Source organism: Taeniopygia guttata, chromosome 5 (assembly GCF_048771995.1).
Source record: "Taeniopygia guttata chromosome 5, bTaeGut7.mat, whole genome shotgun sequence".
NCBI classification, from domain to species: domain Eukaryota; kingdom Metazoa; phylum Chordata; class Aves; order Passeriformes; family Estrildidae; genus Taeniopygia; species Taeniopygia guttata.
Window position 1 is genome coordinate 60,323,603 of NC_133030.1, and position 20,562 is coordinate 60,344,164.

At 41.1% G+C, this 20,562-nt stretch overlaps 1 protein-coding gene across 13 annotated transcripts in view; it reads right to left on the reverse strand.

Moving 5' to 3' along the window:
* Nucleotides 1-581: 581 nt before the first annotated feature.
* Nucleotides 582-20,562, reverse strand: part of KIAA0586 (KIAA0586 ortholog) — a 69,226-nt gene continuing 49,245 nt past the window's right edge. For 8 of the 13 annotated variants that reach the window (XM_072930536.1, XM_030275196.4, XM_041716350.2 and 5 more), the window contains one exon: nt 582-944. In XM_072930536.1, coding sequence (XP_072786637.1) covers nt 799-944 — 146 coding nt within the window. In that variant the 3' untranslated portion in view covers nt 582-798. Of the gene's footprint in view, nt 945-2,136; nt 2,222-20,562 lie in introns of those variants that run through there. The other 5 variants (XM_072930544.1, XM_072930541.1, XM_072930537.1 and 2 more) reach the window with 4 other exon arrangements.

The following is a 20,562-nucleotide window of genomic DNA, read 5'->3' on the forward strand; positions in this document are numbered from 1 at the left end:
AAGTGGAGCAGTCCCTGGGAGAGTGGCACTGTGTCCATACACTCTTTTTGTTAACCATTACTGTGGCATTCCCAACTGAGATTGTCATGATTCTGAAGGCTGAGACTGCAGGAATTAATTCTGTCACATGAGAAGGAAAAGAAAAATTACATTAAAAGTGTAAAGAAATAGCCTTACTTACACAATCTCTCATTTGCAGGTTTCAAGATGGGAAAAAATCTTTAGGGAAACAAACGTGAAATGCTGAGAAATTCTTGTAAATCTGACAAAATTGATTCTTCATAATAACAATACAAATTCTAGAGCTCTTTTTCACACACACTTTTGAATTATTGGCTTGTCATATTGGTCTTGTAAGGATGAACAACCTCTGATGATACCTAGAAATTTCTCTTGCAGACTTTGGTTCCAAATGCATTTCCCTTTGGCTCAACACTTTGACAGTACTGATGTGAAATTGAGCCAAGAGGTTTTCCATAAGTGAGACACACTTTTGCAGTGGATTTTAATACCAACCACCTCCACATGCACCAAGAATAATAAATATTTAAAAGGTCTTTATTGACTTCAACTCACGACGATTCTGGAAAAAAATGGATTTTATTTGCTTAAAAATAATTGATATATTCACAGACAGAGTCATTTAAAATAATAACAAAATTATAAGAAAAAATAGTAGAAAATAAAGAGTACTGAAAGACTGTTATTTTGATGGAACAGCCAGACTATCACACTAGACAGACAAACATACCAGTGACAACATCTTCAGACAGAGGCTGCCATAAACAGCCCTAAGCTTTAAAATGTGTCTGTCCCTGAGGAATCAGAATCTCCACGTGCACTGCTCAGACTCTGTGTTTCATTAGCTGTGCTCATGCCAGGCAGCTGTGCTGACACCCTTGCTGCAGAAAGATGTGGATTCAGATGAGGGGCAGCATCCTCTCCTAAAATAAAAAAAAAAAGGAAAAAGGAAAAGGAAAGTCATTATTTGCTGTCTGTGACAAAGGACTGAACTGTGCTGAAGTCATCTCCATTTTTCCATTTTCCATGGAAGTACAGGTACACAGACACCCCTGCTGCCCACAGTTCTGAGGGTGCTGCTTTAGCCAGCAGAACTCTCCTTACCAGGAAACAAAGGGATGAATTTCTGTACACATACAGAATCCCAGAATGGTTTGGGTTAGAAGGGACCTTCAAGACCATCTCATTCCAAGCCCCTGCCATGGCAGGGACAGCCACAGCTCCTCTGGGCACCCTGTGCCAGGGCCTCCCCACCCTCCCAGGGAAGAATTTCTTCCTAATCTCCAATTTAACCTTACTCTCTGTTAGCTTCAAGCCATTTCCCTTTGTCCTGTCAGTCCATGCCCTTGTATAAAGTCCCTTTCCAGATTTTTGGATGCCCCTTAAGTACTGGAAGGAGCTGAGTTTTATATATACACTGGGTTGTATTTACATACAACCACACACACACACACACACATGGATCTATAACCTCCAATAGGCCCAGAATAATTTCAAATATATATACTGGTGTTTCTGGTGTTTTCCACAGCATTGGAATGGGATCCATTAAAAAGTCATGGGCAAAAGTTAATGTATTTAGCCAAAGGAAGGAGACCAGCTGAATCAATTCATGGAGCAAGGAGAGGAAGTCATGGATCAGGGCAGAAACAAAGAATTAAGGAACTCAGGAGAATGGCACTGGCACTCAAGCACAGAAAGAGCATTTTGAGATTTCAGTTGTCCTGGGGGCATTTAAGTGCAGCAGCTACAAGCAAAACAAACATATCTGAGCCCATGTACAATAGCAAAGTCTTGGAGCTTGTTCTTATTCCAATAAGCTGTAACAATTCTTCCTTCCTCTGTGATAGACTAGGTAATTAAAACACTATTTTCCCAATAAAACAAAAAAGTTAGGCTTTCTTTCACCCCAGTTAATTATCTACTATGTCACTGAAGCAGTCATCTGCATTCATCTGACTGGCAGCAAAGCACGCTTCGAATGGCTAATTAAAACAAAACCCCACTGCTAAAATAAAATTCCCCTGGTGATTTTCCTGCTAGAACAGCAGCCAACAGCCTGGGAAATCAAACATGAGTGAGGCCAAAGACAGTAAAGGCAGGAAAGGCAGTGACCTGTGCCAGCACAGCCTCTTGCTATTCAGGAAGGCAGCAGGAGCACAGGAACATTTCTTGTGTCCTCAGGGAATCAGCACATCACCTGGAGAGGAAAAGGATTTGGGGAGATCTCAGAGCAGCCTTGCAGCACCTAAGTGGAAGAGAGCTGGAAAGGGATTTTCCACAAGGGTATGGAGTGATGGAACAAGGGGGAGTGGGTTTTACTAACAAAGATGGGATATTGGAAGAGGGTCTTGGTGATGAGGCTGGTGAGGCTCTGGCACAGATTTCCCAGAGAAGCTGTGGCTGCCCCTGGATCCCTGGAAGAGCTCCAGGCCAGGCTGGATGCAGCTTGGAGCAACCTGGGATAGTGGAAATTCCATGCCCATGGCAGGGGGTTGGAAGCAGATGGTCTTGAAAGTCTCTTCTAACCCAAACCATTCTGGGATTTTGGGATTCCAATCTGTAGCTGTGTTTGTGTGATACAAAAATGCTGCTGAGAAGAAAAGCCAAAAGTTTGTTTGGTCAGGCATGAAAATGACACAGTGAAGATGTGACTGTGTAATGCCCAAGGAAACCTGGCAAATCATCCTCTACTAAAGCCCCTCTCCAACACTAGATGTAGTTTGATGCTTTCAAAGCTTGACTTTCTTAATAATTTCCACAGTCATGTCACATTCCATGATGTCATTGTTTCAACAGCTGTTTTCAGGTTTGTTAAAAAAAGGGAAAAAAAGGTAAAAAGAAAAAAAATGAAAGGAAAAAAGAAAGTAATATTCCCTTATCCCAAGGCTCTGTCGGAACTTCTCAAGTCTTTGATTCTGGGAGTGAGTGCTAAAAGAAAGTATCGTATTAGTCTGCATTCCTCTAACATATACTCTAATATACTTTACATATATACTACAGATCAATTTTACAATAGTTATAAAGTGCTAAAAGACAGAAAAAAATAAGAAGAATATTTACATCTATGTACTCAATAGAAAATTTACCAGTTCCTGAGCTATCAAAATATCTTTAACTTAAAAATACCCAAAGTCAACACTGCCCTTTTTTAAAGGCAGAAATCTGAAGTCTCTGTCTTTGTTAAATTCACACAGAAAATACAGAATGTGGATTTTCAGCATTTTAACTGTGAAAAAACGGTGGATATCCTATTTCAGTTAAATGGGAGATTCTGCTACATGACTGTAACTTCCCAGGATAGAAAGCTGCTAGTCCTGAAACTCTACATTGGCCCCAAAAATACAACTACCAAGTTACTCTCACGTGTGTTTTATCATTATTACCTTTTGCTGAGTGTAACCTCATGCACACACAGTGCATAAAACACTTTATATACACATCCAGGGAGGGGTTTGGGAATAAAGACACAAATAGAGGCAGACTGGTTTAAATCCTTGTATAGCCCCTGGTCTGCTCCTTCTTTAATAATGTGATATTCCATTTTATGTCTTCCCCTCATCAGAGAGCAGCTCATAACCAATATTAAGATGGTTTCCTCTTTAACACTGAGTTCCTTTACCAGAATGGTTAAAATCTTTTGATACACCATAAAAATGGACATGAATTTTTTTTCCTTTACAAAGCACGAAAGGGCGAGCAGGCAGGTAATCTTCATGGCTCCTTTTTTAGAGGCTCTGGGAGTACAATTTTGTAATCATGTAGTTAGGTGTATTTATAAAAATTTTCCTTGTTAAAATCCAATAAATGGAGCGTGTGACCTTAGGTGACCTCCAGTTTTCCAAATTCATTGTCACCATCTAATAGAATAAATTCCTATGAACTGTGAAAACTGACACTCTTGGAAAGAGAGTCCTTGGCTGGTAGAAACTCATCAGGGACTGAAAACATCTTGGTGACCCACTGATGGAAAAGGTTACATTTCAGATCAGAGATTTTCCCTGTTCTTGGCACTCTGTAACAAATTCATATACAGTGCTTAATTTCCAGAGCTTTGTTTAACACAAGCATAAAAATTAATGGTGTGTCAACCATCCAGTGACCTGTGAAGGGAGTTTTTCTCTAAGAGGTACCGTCACACTCAGAATATGCCATATACAAAGGGTGTCATGAATGTGTGCCAAAGGAAAAAGGAATTAACCACACTGAAGGGAGGTTTGGTTACTCACACCATATAGCAACAGTAATAACAAAGAAAAACGTTTAAAATATTTCTTTTTGAATTTTTCTATTTGGCAAAATAAAAAGACTAAACAAGTCTGACTTTTAAGCCAAGTGAAAACCATGTGCTTTAGCTCCTCTGACTGGGTGTCCATATATTAAATAAAACTATTTTAAAACTATTTGGGGATGAAAGAGAACCGTATCTTGTAAGTGAAATTGTAATCATGGAATCACAAAATGGTTTGGGTTGGAAGGGACCTTAAAGACAATCCAGTCCCTCCCCCTGCCAAGGGCAGGGACACCTTCCACTATCCCAGGGTGCTCCAAGCCTCAATGCCCAACCTGGCCTGGAACACTTCCAGGGATGGAGCAGCCACAGCTCCTCTGGGCACCCTGTGCAGTGTCCCACCACCCTCACAGGATTTTTTCCCAATACCCAATCTAAACCTACTCTCTTTCATTTTGAAGCCATTCCCCCTTGCCCTGTCAGTCCATCTTTTAAATCATCTCTCCCCATCAAGACAATAAATAGGGAGGGTTTGAAGGATCAGGACTCAGGTTATTTTTCAGTATAAAACCATAACAATAATTACTGTAATTACCTACATATTGCTTCCTAAAATTTCCAAACAATCCTCCTTCTATTCCCCAACTGAAGCAGCTCTCTTCAAGAGCAAGAATAAACTTCCACAATTGTAAAAACAACTGCAGTGCAGTGCTCTCATTCCTTTAATAGCAGGGGCTGATAGGAATGGCTTGTTTCTTCTTCTGCCAGATTCCAGCTGCTTTTTCTTTGTTTATTCCTGACTTCAAAGTTTCAAACACTGTCCTGTCCCAACAAATAACTTCCTCCAGATGGCATTAGCTCAAGTGCTCTGAGCACTGGGATAGCACAGCACCTGCAGATTCAACTCAGTATCTTAAAATCTTCATTGAAGGTGCCTTTTTTTTTCCCTGTCATTTCCCCATTTTGCTTTTTCCCCACATAAAAAGATTTACATCTGGCATACAGTTATAAAGACTATTAGAAAGGAGAGTTGTCAGAAATTCTTTACATGAATGGCTAAAGCTAAGTAGAAGAACAAATGTCTACAGGCTCAAAGGTAACAGAACCGCTGGCAGTAGGAACATTTTATAGTCACAGAATGGTTTGGGTTGGGAGGGACCTTCAAGACCATCCCCTGCCATGGCCAGGGAACCTTCCACTAACCCAGGTTGCTCCAAGTTCCATTCAGCCTGTCCTGGAACACTTGCATGGATGGGGCAGCCACAGCTTCTCTGGGCAACCTGTGCCAGGGTCTCACCACCCTCACAGGGAAGAATTTTTTTCTAAGATATTGCCTAACCCTCCCCTCCATCAGTTTGAAGCCATTGTCCATTGTTCTGTCACTCCAGGCCCTTGTCCAAAGTCCCTCTCCAGCTCTCCTGGAGCTCCTTTAGACCCTGGCTGGGCCATTAAGGTCTCCCTGAAGTCCTCCCCAGGCTGAGCATCCCCAGCTCTCAGCCTGCCATCCTCTCTTATCTGCACCTCAATTCTCCTCTCTCATCTGTTCCTCTCTTTTCTCCTCTCTCAGCCTTTGCTACCTGCTCCTGTTACCTGTAAGCAAACCTGTGAGGTACATTTTGGAGCAATATGTGTCCTGGTCATGTCTCCATGGGTTTGTGTGGTACCACACTGAAATTCACTCACTTTCATATGTGGTTGTGCAGGTGAGTTACCCAGCAGAGCAACCCAAGAAGTGGTATTCTTGGCAAAATCAAAATTATTCCAGGCTTGCTGGGCTAGCTAACACATTCTTGGATAAGAAACATCCATATTTTGATGTAAGTAATTCTGAAGGCTGCACTGAAAAAAGAAATTACACTGCAATGTCAGTCATGCTGCTAATTATAATGATATTTAGCATTTCCAGTTCAGAGTCACATTTAGCTGTATTGTGCATACTGGCTATTGAATGTTTCTGGATTCAATGGCTTATAAAGATGAAAGTGGGTAGGTTATAGAACTAAATGAATACAATCTTTTCAGGAATAAGCAGGACCATCAACAAATAATCAAAATTATTGGGCAAATTATTCTCCATTTATTCAAAAGGAGAGTTCCTCCTCCAGAGCTTTTCTTGCTCTTGTCACCTTGAGTCCATGGGCTTGTTTAGGTTACTGTGGAGAAGTTGGCCTTTCTCAGTTCTTCCAGAAATGTGCTTTTTAGGGCAGGGGCTCTCTTGTTGTTGTGTGAATGCTTTGGCATTTACCTGGCTGCAGGTGAGAGCTCTGCCTTCCACTGGGACAGAAACACAGAAAACAAGAACAAGATGTCCTGCAAATGCCTGCAGTTCTCTTTTTTCACCCCAACCCACACTGCCCCAACTTGGCTGTTTCATGACAAACAGAAAAAACTCGAGGCAAAACAAGGCCAAATTTCTAGGGCCGAGTTACATGAAAGGGGTACATTTACAATTAAAACACTTGAGCTGTTTTACAGAAATGGACAGACATCTGGAGGAACTGAGCCAAAAATGTCTGGATTTAAAAGCATGAGTCTACTGCTGGAGCTGAAAAAACATGGTTTCATTCTCAAAGGCTGCAGCCAAGTCATAAACTTCCATAAGTGGGCCACAGACACCAGTGGAGACAGAAAACTATATAATATGAGTTCAGTTCAAGTTCTGATCTAAACTTGGCAAATTCCACCTTCCCCTTGGTGTCATGCACTTACAAAAACTCTGCACACAAGCACACAGAAAATAAACACGTGTATACATGCACTGTGCTTTTGCTGTTTGTTTATGTAACCCCCAATGTATAGCCCAGCTATAAATATTTCCAAAAAGAAAATAAATGCAGATCCCCAGCCAGTAAAGGAGGGTGGGGCCAGGCTCAGCAGCTAACAAATATTTCAAAGCAGAATATTTGAAAATGGTTTTCTCCTCCTCTCAAGTTGGAGTTCAAGGTTCAGTGGTTTTTCCAAAACACTCTATATTCCCACCAACAGCAACACTAAACAGAACAAAAACTAGAAATACATTAAATAAACTAGAACCAGATTTTTCAAAATCCTAACACAGAGACCAGCAAGGAAGGGCAGACAGAAAGCAGCTCCAAAAACATCTAGAAATGAGATTGCAGAGTTTACTAAATAAATATTTCCTTTTGGTGCCTAAAATCTACTCTGCTCCTTTAGATCTGGCATCTTTTGCTCTGTAGAACCTCTCACAGCTTAACAAATTCACTCCCTGGCCACATCTCTTGCTGCTGTTTCCCACAAATCCCTTCCAAAACACATGCAATGATCTTTCCGAATAACTACAGTAATTATTAACACTAAGAAGAAATATTAAAAGTGAATTTAATTTTTCCATACAGATGGCTGTGATTTTTGGATCTGCAGTTGGCTCAGAGCAAATAGTTTAACATTTAAGCACTGCTCTCTCTCAGCAGCAACTATTTTCCTGAGGAAAACTCAGATGAGGCTGTGAAGTTGCAGCTTTTATTTCAAAATAAAAAAAAGAGAAGGAGTTGGTTCATTACTGGTCCAGAGTCTTTGAAAAACCACCAGGAAAATGTGTATCTTGTGCAAAGGCCAGGGGGAGCAGTAATCCCTAAATCCACAAGAGATAACAACCTAGGTAAACAGCTGGTGGAATCAGGAGAATCTGACAAGTGATAATTAAAAATGTGCAGATTTAATAGTGTAATTAATATTTTACTTATTCAGTAAAACTAAATATCACCTACATACCATTTTTTTTCTAATTTTGTGCAAAATCTAACCACCAAGTGGAGAGGAAGGTGATTGCAAAAACATATTTCTAGAATATATTCAGCTCTGTTATTCACACCTTCATGTTTGGGTCTCCAAAAGACATTTTAATGCCTGTATCTGAAACAAAATAAAGAAGCTTAAAAAAAAAAAAAAAAAGGGGGAACTGGAATGATCAATTGTGGGAATTCACACTTAATTCTAAGATAAAGTTCTGCTGAATTCCCTTAAGATGCAGAGTCAGTGCATGCAAAGCCAGCAGTAGGATTGGCTCCACTGTGACCTCCTATCTTAATGATATTAATTGCAGCAATAGTGCCTCCAGCTTATCTGCATCGTGCCACAGTGCCAGACATAACAGCATTCACAGCCTTCTTGGGGAGTGACAAGGAAAAGAAATAAAAATCAAAGCATCTTTTTAATTCTTAGAAGTTACCTGGCCTCCTCTTATTGAAAAATCATTTTAAAATATTTTTACAGAAATAATTAAAGTTGAGCAACCAAAGTCAAGTGATGTTTCACCATCAATTAAGATCTGAAAATTAACATCTTCCCAGTTCACAGCTAAAATGCAGGTGGGGTGTCCCTGTGAGGCTGTGGATCTCCATCCTTTGAAGTGCCAAAGCCAGGTTGGACCTTGGGGGGATAGTGGAAGATATCCCTGCCCATAACAGGGGGATGAACTGGACAATTCCAAGCTGTCCTGCCAGATCCCCAGATCCCAAATACCCAAAAAAAATCCTTAGGAATCTCAGAGGACAAGCTTCAGTGAACCCCTTTAAGAAGTCACAAGTTACTTTTCACCACTAAAAAGTTCAGTGAGAGACCTCGATGAGCTCTCCCTCAAACAGGCAAGAGGATTTCCTGGGCAAGGAGGTTTTATCCATGGCTGCAATCTGCACCCAGATTTGACTGAAAGTCAAGGAATGGGCAGCAGAAAGAAAAGAGAAAACTTTCTGCCTGAAGGGCAGTGCTGCAGGGCAGAATTTTCTCACTGCAAGTCACTCCTCGCATATAATGGAGTCACTAAATGCATTCTTATAATAAAAAATTAAATAAGGTATACTCAACATAAAGAACTTCAAATAAAAAGTGTTTTTCTAGATGACCACAAGCAAAATAGCTTTATTTCTCTACTCTGAATACTTAAATATTCACATGATCCTGTGATTTGTTTTGATGATTTTCACTAACAAAGTCATGGGATTCCCCATATGGAAACAGTTTGCCAAGACTCCCATTACTGTACTACCATTACCATCATCTGGCATATTAAAAATGCTTCTACCTACAGCACAATTACCCCAAATTTTTGTAATTACACTTTTTCAAAAGAAAATTATGAGCATTTTCCCCAGGAACAAAACAAAACAAGACAGAACAAAAGCCAGCCCGATACAGTTTGCATCTTCCAATGGTCAGTCTAATAAATTCCAGAATATTTCCATGCATATTTCTAGTACATGGACAAATAAATTTATAAAAAATACATCTTTTCCAGACTTTTATTTAGCAGTAGAGGGCGGCCACTACAGGTCTTACCATTTGTAGATATCAATGACCTTTGCAAAATGGGTAGGAATAAGCATTTCTGGGAAGCTTAGAGAGGCAAACAACTTTTCTGTTAGCTCAGAAAGAGGATTAAGTAAGCACATGTTCAAACAAGGAAAACATTAAATGTCTTTACTGGAAGATATGGGAGCTCATTGTTATAGAAACATAAAATAATTTAGGTTACAAAACACTTCTAATATCATCAAGTCCAACCATTAACCCACCACCACCATGTTCACTCCTAAACCATGTTCCCAATACCACATCCAACACATTTTTTCTCAACATTTGCAGGAATGGTGACTCCAAGTCTCCCCTGGGCAGTCTGTTCCTATGTCTGACCACCCTTTCAGTGCAGAAATTTTTCTTAATATCCAATCTAAACATCCCTTGGTGCAACTTGAGACAATTTCCTCTGGTCCTGTCTGTGTCCAGATCCTATTTTGACCTGCTCTTGAAATGAGCACTCAATGTGATGACAAGTAATTCTGCCTTCACAATCCTGGGACCAGAAACTTGGAAAGGTCTGGGAGTGAATATATGATTTTATCTTGTGCTATTTAAAAGTTTGCTAAAATCTAAAATGATTAAACTTTGTGCAATAGAGATAAGCATTCCTACTTAAATAAAAAAAAATTACAAAAAACTTGGCCTGTTACATGGGAAAGAGTAAAACCAAAATTCCTTTGCAATACTTGGGTGAATCTGAGCTCTAAACCAGTAGAATAAATGAGCTGGAGAAATGTATTGCTCTATATTTACGTTGCACATCAAGCACAGTGCACCACCTTCTCTACTCTCTCTTAGACACATCAGTAATTTTAATAATATCACACCCCCTCCATCTGTGCTAAGTGGTACAAAACACAGGGGAACTGCAGCTCCCACCAGCACTGGATTCTCTGCCAGTGAACAGCTCTCAGCAGCACCACAGAAACCAAAAACTCTTGTCAGGAGCTGCTCTGCACAACCCTTGGAGCTGGTGTCAAGCAGAGCCTTGGACAGACCCTTTTCCATCAGGTTCTCATTTGGGCAGATGCTTTTGGCCTCTGAAGCTGCAGCCACACGCACACAAATTGAAATTTGGGATGCTGGCTGCACCAATTTCCTTCAGGGAGCTCTGCAGCTCTTTGACTCTTCCCAGCTCAAACCTGGTGAGCACCCAGATCATCCCTCAGTGCTTTAGGTCGTGAGCAGGATTAACAGAGCTTGTTGGCATCTGAGGGAAAATCATTTATCAGTTCTCTGGGTTTAAATATCCCACGCCAAAATACAGGGAGATCTGCACTGCAAAGGAGCATAGATGGAAATCCAGTCTGCATGTGTGGGCTCTGCCTGATGATGGGCACAACTTGGAATTATCCAACCACTGAGGACTGGAAAAGTCCCCTAAAGTGAAGGGCACAGACACCTGGCTCTGTGCATCATTACAGAGCACACACCTGAATTCAGGAGCTGTTACAGGAACAGCAATTACACAAAGCTCCTCAGGAAAGTGGCTTTTGCCAACCCTCCACTCACCTGACAATGCCACTGACTCAATGATTCAGCACAATCCTGATCTGACATGATGACACCCAGCTGTGCCAGCAGGAAAAGCACAATGGCAAAGGAAGTCTTATCTCCTGTGCTTCATGGAATTTAATGGTTCCCAATATGTTACCTGAAGCAAATTCATTTACATTATACACACAACACACTCCCAAGTTCAGGAACACTTTCTCTGCAAGCATCAGATAAAGCAATTGTTTTCTAGTGATTTCCCTCACATGTTACAGTAAGACCAGGATTTTAAGAAATGTTATCCATTATTTTCTTTCTTTCTGCCTCTTAAATATCAGGGAAGAACTCAGTCTGGAATATACTTAAAATTCAATGCATCTCCAAGTTGTGGAATATGTTTTCCCTCGTTACTACTCTGTCACTGAGCATTATGCTGCCTACACAAGAGCAGGAGAGAACAAACGCTTAAAGATCATCTTTCTTTAAACACAACATTTAAGTGTCACTGTTATTTAATGCAATATTGGGGTTTTTTTTAAAGTCTTGGAGGCAGAGAAGTCACGTGTTGCAAAATCTCTTGCAACAAGACTGTCTCCTACATTGCTGGAAGCCTGGAAAGGGTCTGGATCATGCCTGGGGTCTCTCTCACTAATTCTGCAATGCAAACTGCAATGTAGTTTTAACTCTAGTATTACAGAGTTCTCCAATCATTCCCTGTCACTTCAGATGAGAAGTAAACAGGTTAATGCAGACTTATTGTGCATTGCTCTGTATTTTTAGAGAGCTACTTGCAAAGGGAGTAGTGGAGTATCCAAGTGTAGTTTTATTCACACAACCTACATTTATCACGCACAGAAGGTTTCCTGAAAACCTATTCTAAATCTGATAAGAAAAATCCTCATTAAGAATCATTTGTTTGTTTAATTTCCACTTATTGAGCTCTAATGCACCATAAAAGTAATAACAACAGTGCCTTAACTAAATACTGCTTGTCTTGTATTCATTAATTTCAGAAGAACACAAAACTGCCTGTAGATACAGGAAGCTGCTGGAAAATAAAAAGGAACCGATTGCATAAACTCAAACGAGAGAATTTTTTTTTCTTCTGGTGGAACACGGAGCTCAACAAAAATGTATTCTGTTCACTGTACACACGACACCAATGGGAATAAGAGCCAGTTCAAGTTCTAAGTTACCATTACTTGGGTAATGGCTTCAAGCTGCAAGGCACAGCTGTATGGGCCCAGCCAGACAGGCTATCACAGCAATGCTTTGATAGCATGGGGCCCTTAAGTGTCAGGATATAGAAAAGGCAGCAGTTGTTGGCTGTGAAAACAGTCTGATACAAACCAGATGGGGACTCACTTCATGGGCAACACAAAGGAAAACAATTGGCTCATTCAACAAAGTCAGGCCACTGCCCCAGAGAATTAACAGAAGACAATAACAGTCAACCAGAGTTGATGCAAACAAGAAACAGCCATGTGGTTAGGGTTTAAGGAATTGTTTCTCCTCAGACTAAACATAAAGTTTTGATTTCTAATTCTCATATTCATTAATTTCAGTCTCGTTTACAAGCCCCTTCTTCCTCCAAAGTCTTCCGTGTAATTCATTTATGTAGCACCAGCCTTCACACACCTACTTAAACAAGAAAAAAAAAAAAATCTATGACAAAGGCAGCTGTATTAATCTAATGTTTCCTGAGGAATGCCAAGACCAGAGACAACTTTCTGAACCATGGCAGAACAACATTACAGATACACAGAGTGTTATTAGACATATTTGCATGCATAGGCAATAGATTTACTGATTCCTTTTGATTAGAAATGCATAAAGCCCAATAGGTCACATGCTGGGTTACCAGAGTACAGATGTCCTCCAGTTTTGTGAAGAGTTCTGGTTTCTTACTTAGGTTTTTTTTTTTAAACAAACTTCAGATCAATTATGTTGCCACATAAGAGTTTGTCAGGCTACAGTTAAAAAATCTATTAAAATAGCTATTAACAAATCTTTTTTGAAGCAATCAAAAATTTTAAAGCTGCTTATTTCAGCCATGATTCAAAAAATCCCCAGCCCACTCATTTTTAGAAGCTTGTAGAAGATTATGGTCCAAAATCTTAATTGCTCTTGCTGTTTTATTACAGGAAATATGAAAGTGACATGTGCAAAGGTATTTTGATTACAAATTACTTACAGAGATTGCACAATAACTCAGACCTCTAAGGGCCTTCTGCAATTTCACTCTCAGACTGAAAACATCTGAACTTTCTTTTCATACACTTCAGACTATTCCCTCTGGCAGGTCCTGCACTGTGGAGCTCCACATGAGTGTGAGCGCTTGGATGGCACCAAGGAAGCCACACCTGGAAACCCAAGCAAGGACCTGGGCTTGGAGATGTCCTGGGCTTGGAGATGTCCTGGATACCTTGTGAAATCAATGTCCCACACATCATGAAATCACAGAATGGTTTGAGGTGGAAGGAACCTAAAAAAAACATCTTGTTTAACCCCCTGCCATGGCAGGGACACCTTCCACTATCCCAGGTTGCTTCAAGCTGTCCAACCTGGCCTTGGACACTTCCTTGGATGGGGCAGCCACAGCTTCTGTAGGCAGCCTGTGCCAGGGCCTCATCACCCTCACAAGGAACATTTTTTTTCCTAATACCTAATCTAATCCCACACTGAATGTATGGCTCTTATTTAACAGGCCAACTCTGGAATGATAAAGGGAGTTTGTCCTTCAAGAAAGTGAAAAAAACCCTCTCTGAATTAATGAATCAGAGATTCAGAGGCCCTAATCATCCCCTTAAGTGGTTCTTGCCTTCAGCTGCTGTGGTTCTCCAGCCTCTGAGCATGGCTCCACTTGAAAAAAAAGGCCAAAAAAAACAAACTACCACAAACTGTAGGTAGAAAAACCAGGTTTTACTTCAGTGTCCTGCCATAAACACAGAGCCAACAAAGCCATTGTGTGTGTGCTCCCTGTGAGCTAAAACATCTCCCCGGCAGAACCACAGGGCTGACTTCCAAAAGCACAGCCAAATTCTTGAACCCTTCGCTGCAGGGCTGGGCTGTCACATCATAGCAAGAGAAGACTTTGCCTGCAGTGCTGCTATTATTCATTTTTCACATCATATATATCGAGGTCAGACCACATTTTCTACGTGCAGCTGAAATTTTGGGTTGAGTCCCTCTGTTAGGTCGTTACCAGCAAATGCCGAAGTTTAGGAACAGAACAGCCTTTATTTATCAAGCCTTAAAACCTCAGAGATACTGGCAGTCATAGTCCTGCATTAAAAGCAGATGAGAGAGGAGCAGAAACCTCTTTAAAGCCTAGGTCTGCCTGCAGAGGCAAACCCCAATTGCTGTTATAAAAAGGGTTTTGGACATGGTCTGTCAGAGAACTCCTGCACACAAAGGGCAGCTGGAGCAGGGGGAGGCACGGCTGCCCAGGCTCCCTCAAAGTGAGGATTCCAGCAGGAAACTGCTTCCCCTTTCTCTTTTTTTTTTTTTTTTCCCCTTTTTAATCAGGAAGGAAACTTCATCTTCAGAAACAAGCATTCCCTGTGTAATCTCCCTGCCTGGTTGTGTCTAGGAGTGCATCCAATTACTGAGCACTTCTGAGAAGTCACTCGTGCATTTACACTGTAACTCAAACTAGTAAATATTTCCCATTTATAACTCTGATTTATGTAACAGGGCACAATGGCAGCTGTTAAGTAAATGAAACAATTTTCTCAAGATCTGTAATCACGGTTTCAGGATAATAACGACGCACACACACACAAAAAAAAAAAAAGTCAGAAATTAGGCAATTTGTAATGAATTCCGTGCTTTTTACTTCTCCTGAAGATATAACGGCCTGACAAGGACAGACACTGCAGATGTTTTACTGTCTTTAAACAAACACAGCTCTAACTCTTGCAATATGTACAGTGCCTAAAACTAAGGTCATGATATGCAACCCTGAGATTATTACTTTAGTGTAACAGCCTGAGTTGGGATGGAGAGCAGCAGATAACCCAATAAGTCTAAGCCACCTTGATCGGCTAATTTTGAGCCAAAATATAAATATAATTCTACCAGACCTAGAAAAGGTGAGATACATTTTCATTGTTCACATCTGGCTGATGATTTATTAATTTGTATTAAAAATACATGCCTATATGACATTAAAAAAAGAGTTAACTGGAAGGCAAAGTCATGCTGTACACAAAGAGCAACAGTTACTTCCCTGCAGCCAAAGCACTGGGGAAAAAAAATGCATTTCACAGACCTGCTTCATATTTTGTGTCACACGCAACAACTTTCACTCAGGTTGTTTAGAACTGTGCTTAAAACCAGCGCTTCCTTCTTTAAAAGCTAAACATAAGTTTTAGATTAGAGCACAATGACAGGACATACAAAGGTTCTAAATTTAAATTAAGTTTTTCTAGGTGTAGGTTTCTTTTTCTCTCCTGAATGACAGCACTATGATAAAAACCAGAGCACAGTAGTCCACAAAGTTTAACCCATCTCCATCATTTACTACTGTTCCTTGCAAAGGCAGTCACCAAAAGCACATTTGCAAATGGTATTTCAGAGATGATATGAGGATTTGTTGTACTTCACTTACAGAATCAGTTGCATGGAAGATGAAGAGCGTTTTACTCCAGCTTTATGTTAGGAAATGTTATTCCACAGAGTTACAAAACACAGCCCCATGTGAAGCCTCAGGTCATGCATGACAACTTTAATCTTCACTCACCAGTCCTTACCCTGTTTTTTAACAAGAATGCTACTTTGGCAGCCTGCATTTCTCAAAATCAGCATGTTATCAAAGAGGAGCATTACTGCTATTTACATAGTGTTCTTCATTTGGAAGACATCCTAGATAACATTTACTCCATGCTGCTGCCTGACTTGAAAATTTAATGGGCTCCTATTAAGAAATTAATCCTGTGGGTTTGGGAATCCTATATTTATATTTAATTATTAGCAGCCTTTGTATCACTGTATTGAGGAGGTGGAGCTGCACAAACCTGGCTTCTCTTTGGTGCATGAAGTCAAAGGTCTGTTTACTCCCAAGCATGTAGAAAAACAAGAAATAAAGTACCTAGTAACAACACTGGTCACCAGCATGAAAAGTACCTGTAAGTCAAGCCCTTTCACAATCTAATAAGCAGTAGAATTTTAAAAATACTATTTGATTGTGGACACAAATTGTCTAAATATCCATCTTTATTGGCCACTTTGGTTCCCATCATAACTTTACAGCTGTGCCTTGCCTCTCCTTAGTAGTGCCAAAAATTTACAAAGCATTAAAAAAGAAAAAGTTTATCATTTGAGAATGACAGCTTCTGTCTGTTCTGTAGAAGAGGTCTGGGGGCAGACAGTCAGGATTTGTGAGTTATTCATCACTCACCTCATACACACTCATGTCCCAGGGATTTCTCTCCTACTCACCCCCACACTAACAGCTGGCTCCTTCCAGCTTTTATGTAGTGCTTAAAAAAGCTGAATTGAGAGCAATTCAAGAACAGGTAAAGCTGAAGGGAGTCCAGCTGCCTCTGCCCAGGGCTCAGCAAACCCAGCACAGGGGGAGAGCAGAAGCTGCTCCTTCTGTTGTGCTGCTCTCAGACTTGCACGAGCCACTGAATTATAAAAGGCAACATCTGCCTTCCCTACCAAGCAGAAAAATGTAACCAACTCAGCACATGCTGAAGACATAAAGCCTGCATTTCTCCTATCACAGTGCTATATATGTTTCTCCAAGTTGAAATATGTGTTTGTAATACTCCTTGTCTTCACCTGTCACCAAACAGTATCCAGGCAATGTGTTGCCAGCACCCAAAAGCATCAAGACTTCCTGCTCTGATACTGATGCCTTTTATAAAAAAAAAAAAAAGAAAGAAAAATGGGAGATAAGAGACCTACTTAAATGACTGTTAATCCAAGTAAGGATGGTCATCCTAGGAGATCCTGTGGTGTGTGTGCCAATTGAACTAACCCAGCCAGCAGCTGGTCTGCCTGAGACCTGGGATGGTTCCTGACTCAGCTGAGCTGGTCTGGATGCATCAGGCTGTACACAGAGAGTGACTGAGAAGTGAAATGTGTCTTATTCAGGAAACTGCCTTTCTAGGCTGTAATCTGTGTGAGAAGCTGCAGCCTAATTCTGGATGCAGTAACTCCAACTAAATGCCCTGCTGGAAAGGGAACGCTGTTTCTCTGAACCATGGAATCACAAAGTGGTTTGGGTTAGAAGGGACCTTTAAAGACCATCCAGTTCCAAACCTCTGCCATATGGGCAGGGACACCTTCCACTACCCCAGGCTGCTCCAAGCCCCATCCAGCCTGGTCTGGGACATTGCAGGGATGGGGCAGCCACAGCTTCTGTGCCAGGGCCTCCCCACCCTCACAACAAAAAAATTATTCTTCGTATCAAATCTAAACCTGACTCTTTTCACTTTTTGACCATTTCCCCTCATCTTGTCACTCTCCATCTATAAAAAGTCCACCTCTCTCCTTTTTATGACCCCTCTAAGGTACTGGAAGGCCACAGTGAGGTTCCTGGAGCCTTCTCCAGGCTGAACAACCCCAGCTCTCTCAGCCTGTCCCCACAGCAGAGGTGCTCCAGCCCTCTGGTCACATCTTGTTGCAGTGACACACTGAGGCACATCCTTTAGAATCACCAGGAATCCCAATTTACATTCTTTTAGCATCACTGCTAACAAATAGGCATGTGAATTAAGCTAGTACAAGACCACAAAAATCAAATGCCTCTTCACAACGTTATGACAGACAAATGATTTGCAAAGGGACTTCAGACTCAATTATTTGTCTACAAATGAGCAACAGGTTCAGGAGAGACTGTTCTGATTCTTTTCCACGACCCACCACAACACACAGGCCACAGAACAGCTAAACATGCTTACTTTCTAGTTGCACATCAGTTCTTTCTTGTTAAACCATGGGCTCAGAGCTGTGGAACCACTAATTTGTGAGAAACTTCTCCCTCCAGAGAAGAACTAACTGGAAACAGCCCTGGGGCTGATGTAAGCATTAAGTACATGGGGAGTCTCTGTCCTTAGGTGGCTTGCCCAAGCCCATTATTTTTTTGTGTGTGTCCCCCATTTATATAAGCAATGTTTGCATGAAAGGGGAAAGCAGGTCAGCCTAGCCAGCCTGCCACCATCTGCTTTTATTCAGAGTTGCTCAAGATCAGTGCCAGTGGGATCAGTGCCCATTAAAGGGGTTTATTGTGTGTGTTTATTTTTTGCTCTTTACAATGAAGGCAACAGCAATTACTGTAAGTTTGTAAAAGTGCATACAAATCATAATCCTCCATACAAAGCTGCTTCAGTCAGACCCCAGCGTGTTTACAAATCCTGGACAGGCTGTGAGAAAAGCTCTCCTGGCACAACAACTTCCACAGGCTGGGGAGGAGTGTGGTAGTGCCCAGGAGATCAGAGACTTGTATTTAATAATTGTTATCAATTCCATCCCCTGTTTGCAATCCACAGCAACTTCAGCTGATTCACCAGCACATGAGAGTCTTTGACAAAAGAAAAAACCTCACACTGGAGCTTCACCCTGACAATAAATGGATTTATACAACTAAAACTGGAACTGGTGAGAGATCAAAGGTAGTTGCCAAAGTGGAAATAGCAATTTAGAGCTTTCAGTTAGTACATTCCAGCTGCTAAGAGTGGATATGCAGCAGCAAGAGGTACCCCTTCCTTTAAGGAGAATTTTGCCTAGGATATGCCTGGCCACTAGAGACACAAGCTACCAAAACTCCTGAAATGAAATAAAATATCAAAAAACCCCAATTAAACAGTTGTAAAAAACTCCACCCTAATTGGCAAAAATATGGGGGGAAAAAAGGAAAATACAGAGAACTGCAGTGGTAGAACTGTGCTGCTTTGGTTGCAGGTCGTCACAAGTGTTTGAAAAATAAATGCAATTATGAATAATTAAAAAAAAAACCCAACAAATTCCAGTTTATTTGGATGTGAAATCCTTTACATTTTTATGATATACTTCAGAAGATCTTCTGAACCTTCTGGTGTCTGGGTGGTGTGATGTAGGCAGCTCAGCAGCACCTGGACTTGGCACCATATGATATTTTGAGGTAAAAAGGGTATAAAGTGATAGGAAAAGGGGAAATGACCTTAAGCTGAAGGAGGGTAGATTTAACTTAGATATTGGGATGAAACTCTTTTTATGGGTGGTGAGGTCCTGGCAGAGATTTCCCAGAGCAGCTGTGGCTGCCCCTGGATCCCTAGAATTGTCCAAGGCCAGGTTGGATGGGGCTGGGAGCACTCTGGGATAGTGGGAGGTGTCTCTGCCATGGCAGGGGTGGAACTGGATGATCTTTAAGGTCCTTTCCAAGCCAAACCTGTCTGTGATTCTATGATTCCATGATGAAGTTCAAAATCCAAATGTACATTGGGTGCTCTGTGCAGCAGTGCCACAGGTTTTCAGCTTATCTGCATGAAAAGGGGAGTAGACCCTCAATATTTTCACATTACAGCCCCCATATATGACTGAAATACCACTTTAACTGAAGTTTAACATGTGATCTATAAAACACACTTAGAGGGATGCCACAGGTCACTGGATTAGATCACCTGGAATCCTTTAAAATCTAAGCTTGAAGAGGGAATCAGATGACATTTTGAAATATTTACTTCTGAGCACCAGAAAATGTGAATAAAGACAACCAAAAAATCTAAATATTTGATAGTCACTACAGGAAGTAATGCTTTCAGTAGTGATCACGTCACTTTGAAGAAGTTTTTCTTTCCCTTTCTGCACAAAAAAACCCCACCTGGTGCTGGACTTTCACTGAAAATCCCTGCTGCTGTGTTCAGAGCAGAGGAGGGGCTTGGTACATCAACACACCCTGAAATTCAGCAAAATAAATGTATTTAAACACAAAGATCTTCTCAAAAGGGAGGCTTTATTCTTTTTACTGTATGAAAAGTGCAAAATGGTTCCAACTCCAGAGATCACCCAAACACACACCCAGCAGGCTGGGATGGATGAGGGAGGTGTGAGGATACAGAAAAGTGTGCAGATTTCGTGATGGGTGTAAAGCACCAGCACACAGGCACCAAGGGAAGGTAAAAAGGGAAATTTCCTGCCTTTGCACGTGGCAAAAGCCTCAGCACAAGGTCACAGCAATGTCACTGCAGCAGGGAGGGCTGTGGCACTTAAGGAGGGCTGCAGGAAGAGAAGAACAAATTCTCAGCTTCTTAGAAGATGAAGGAAATTGCCAAGAAGGGAAAGATTGGCAATACATGGTGTGGAACTGGCCTCCAGAGGAGAATCCCTTCTCCCTGAGCACAGCACTCAGCAGCAAACCTCAGGCTGCAGGGCAATATGACACTGCTTGTTACAGTTTTCTTCAAGTATAAACTGTGTTGTCTTGGTTTTTTTTTTTTTTTAATTTCTCCATCTGACCACTTGTATTTCAATTCATTTAGGCGCCTCAAAAAATCAAATTACATTCTAAGAAT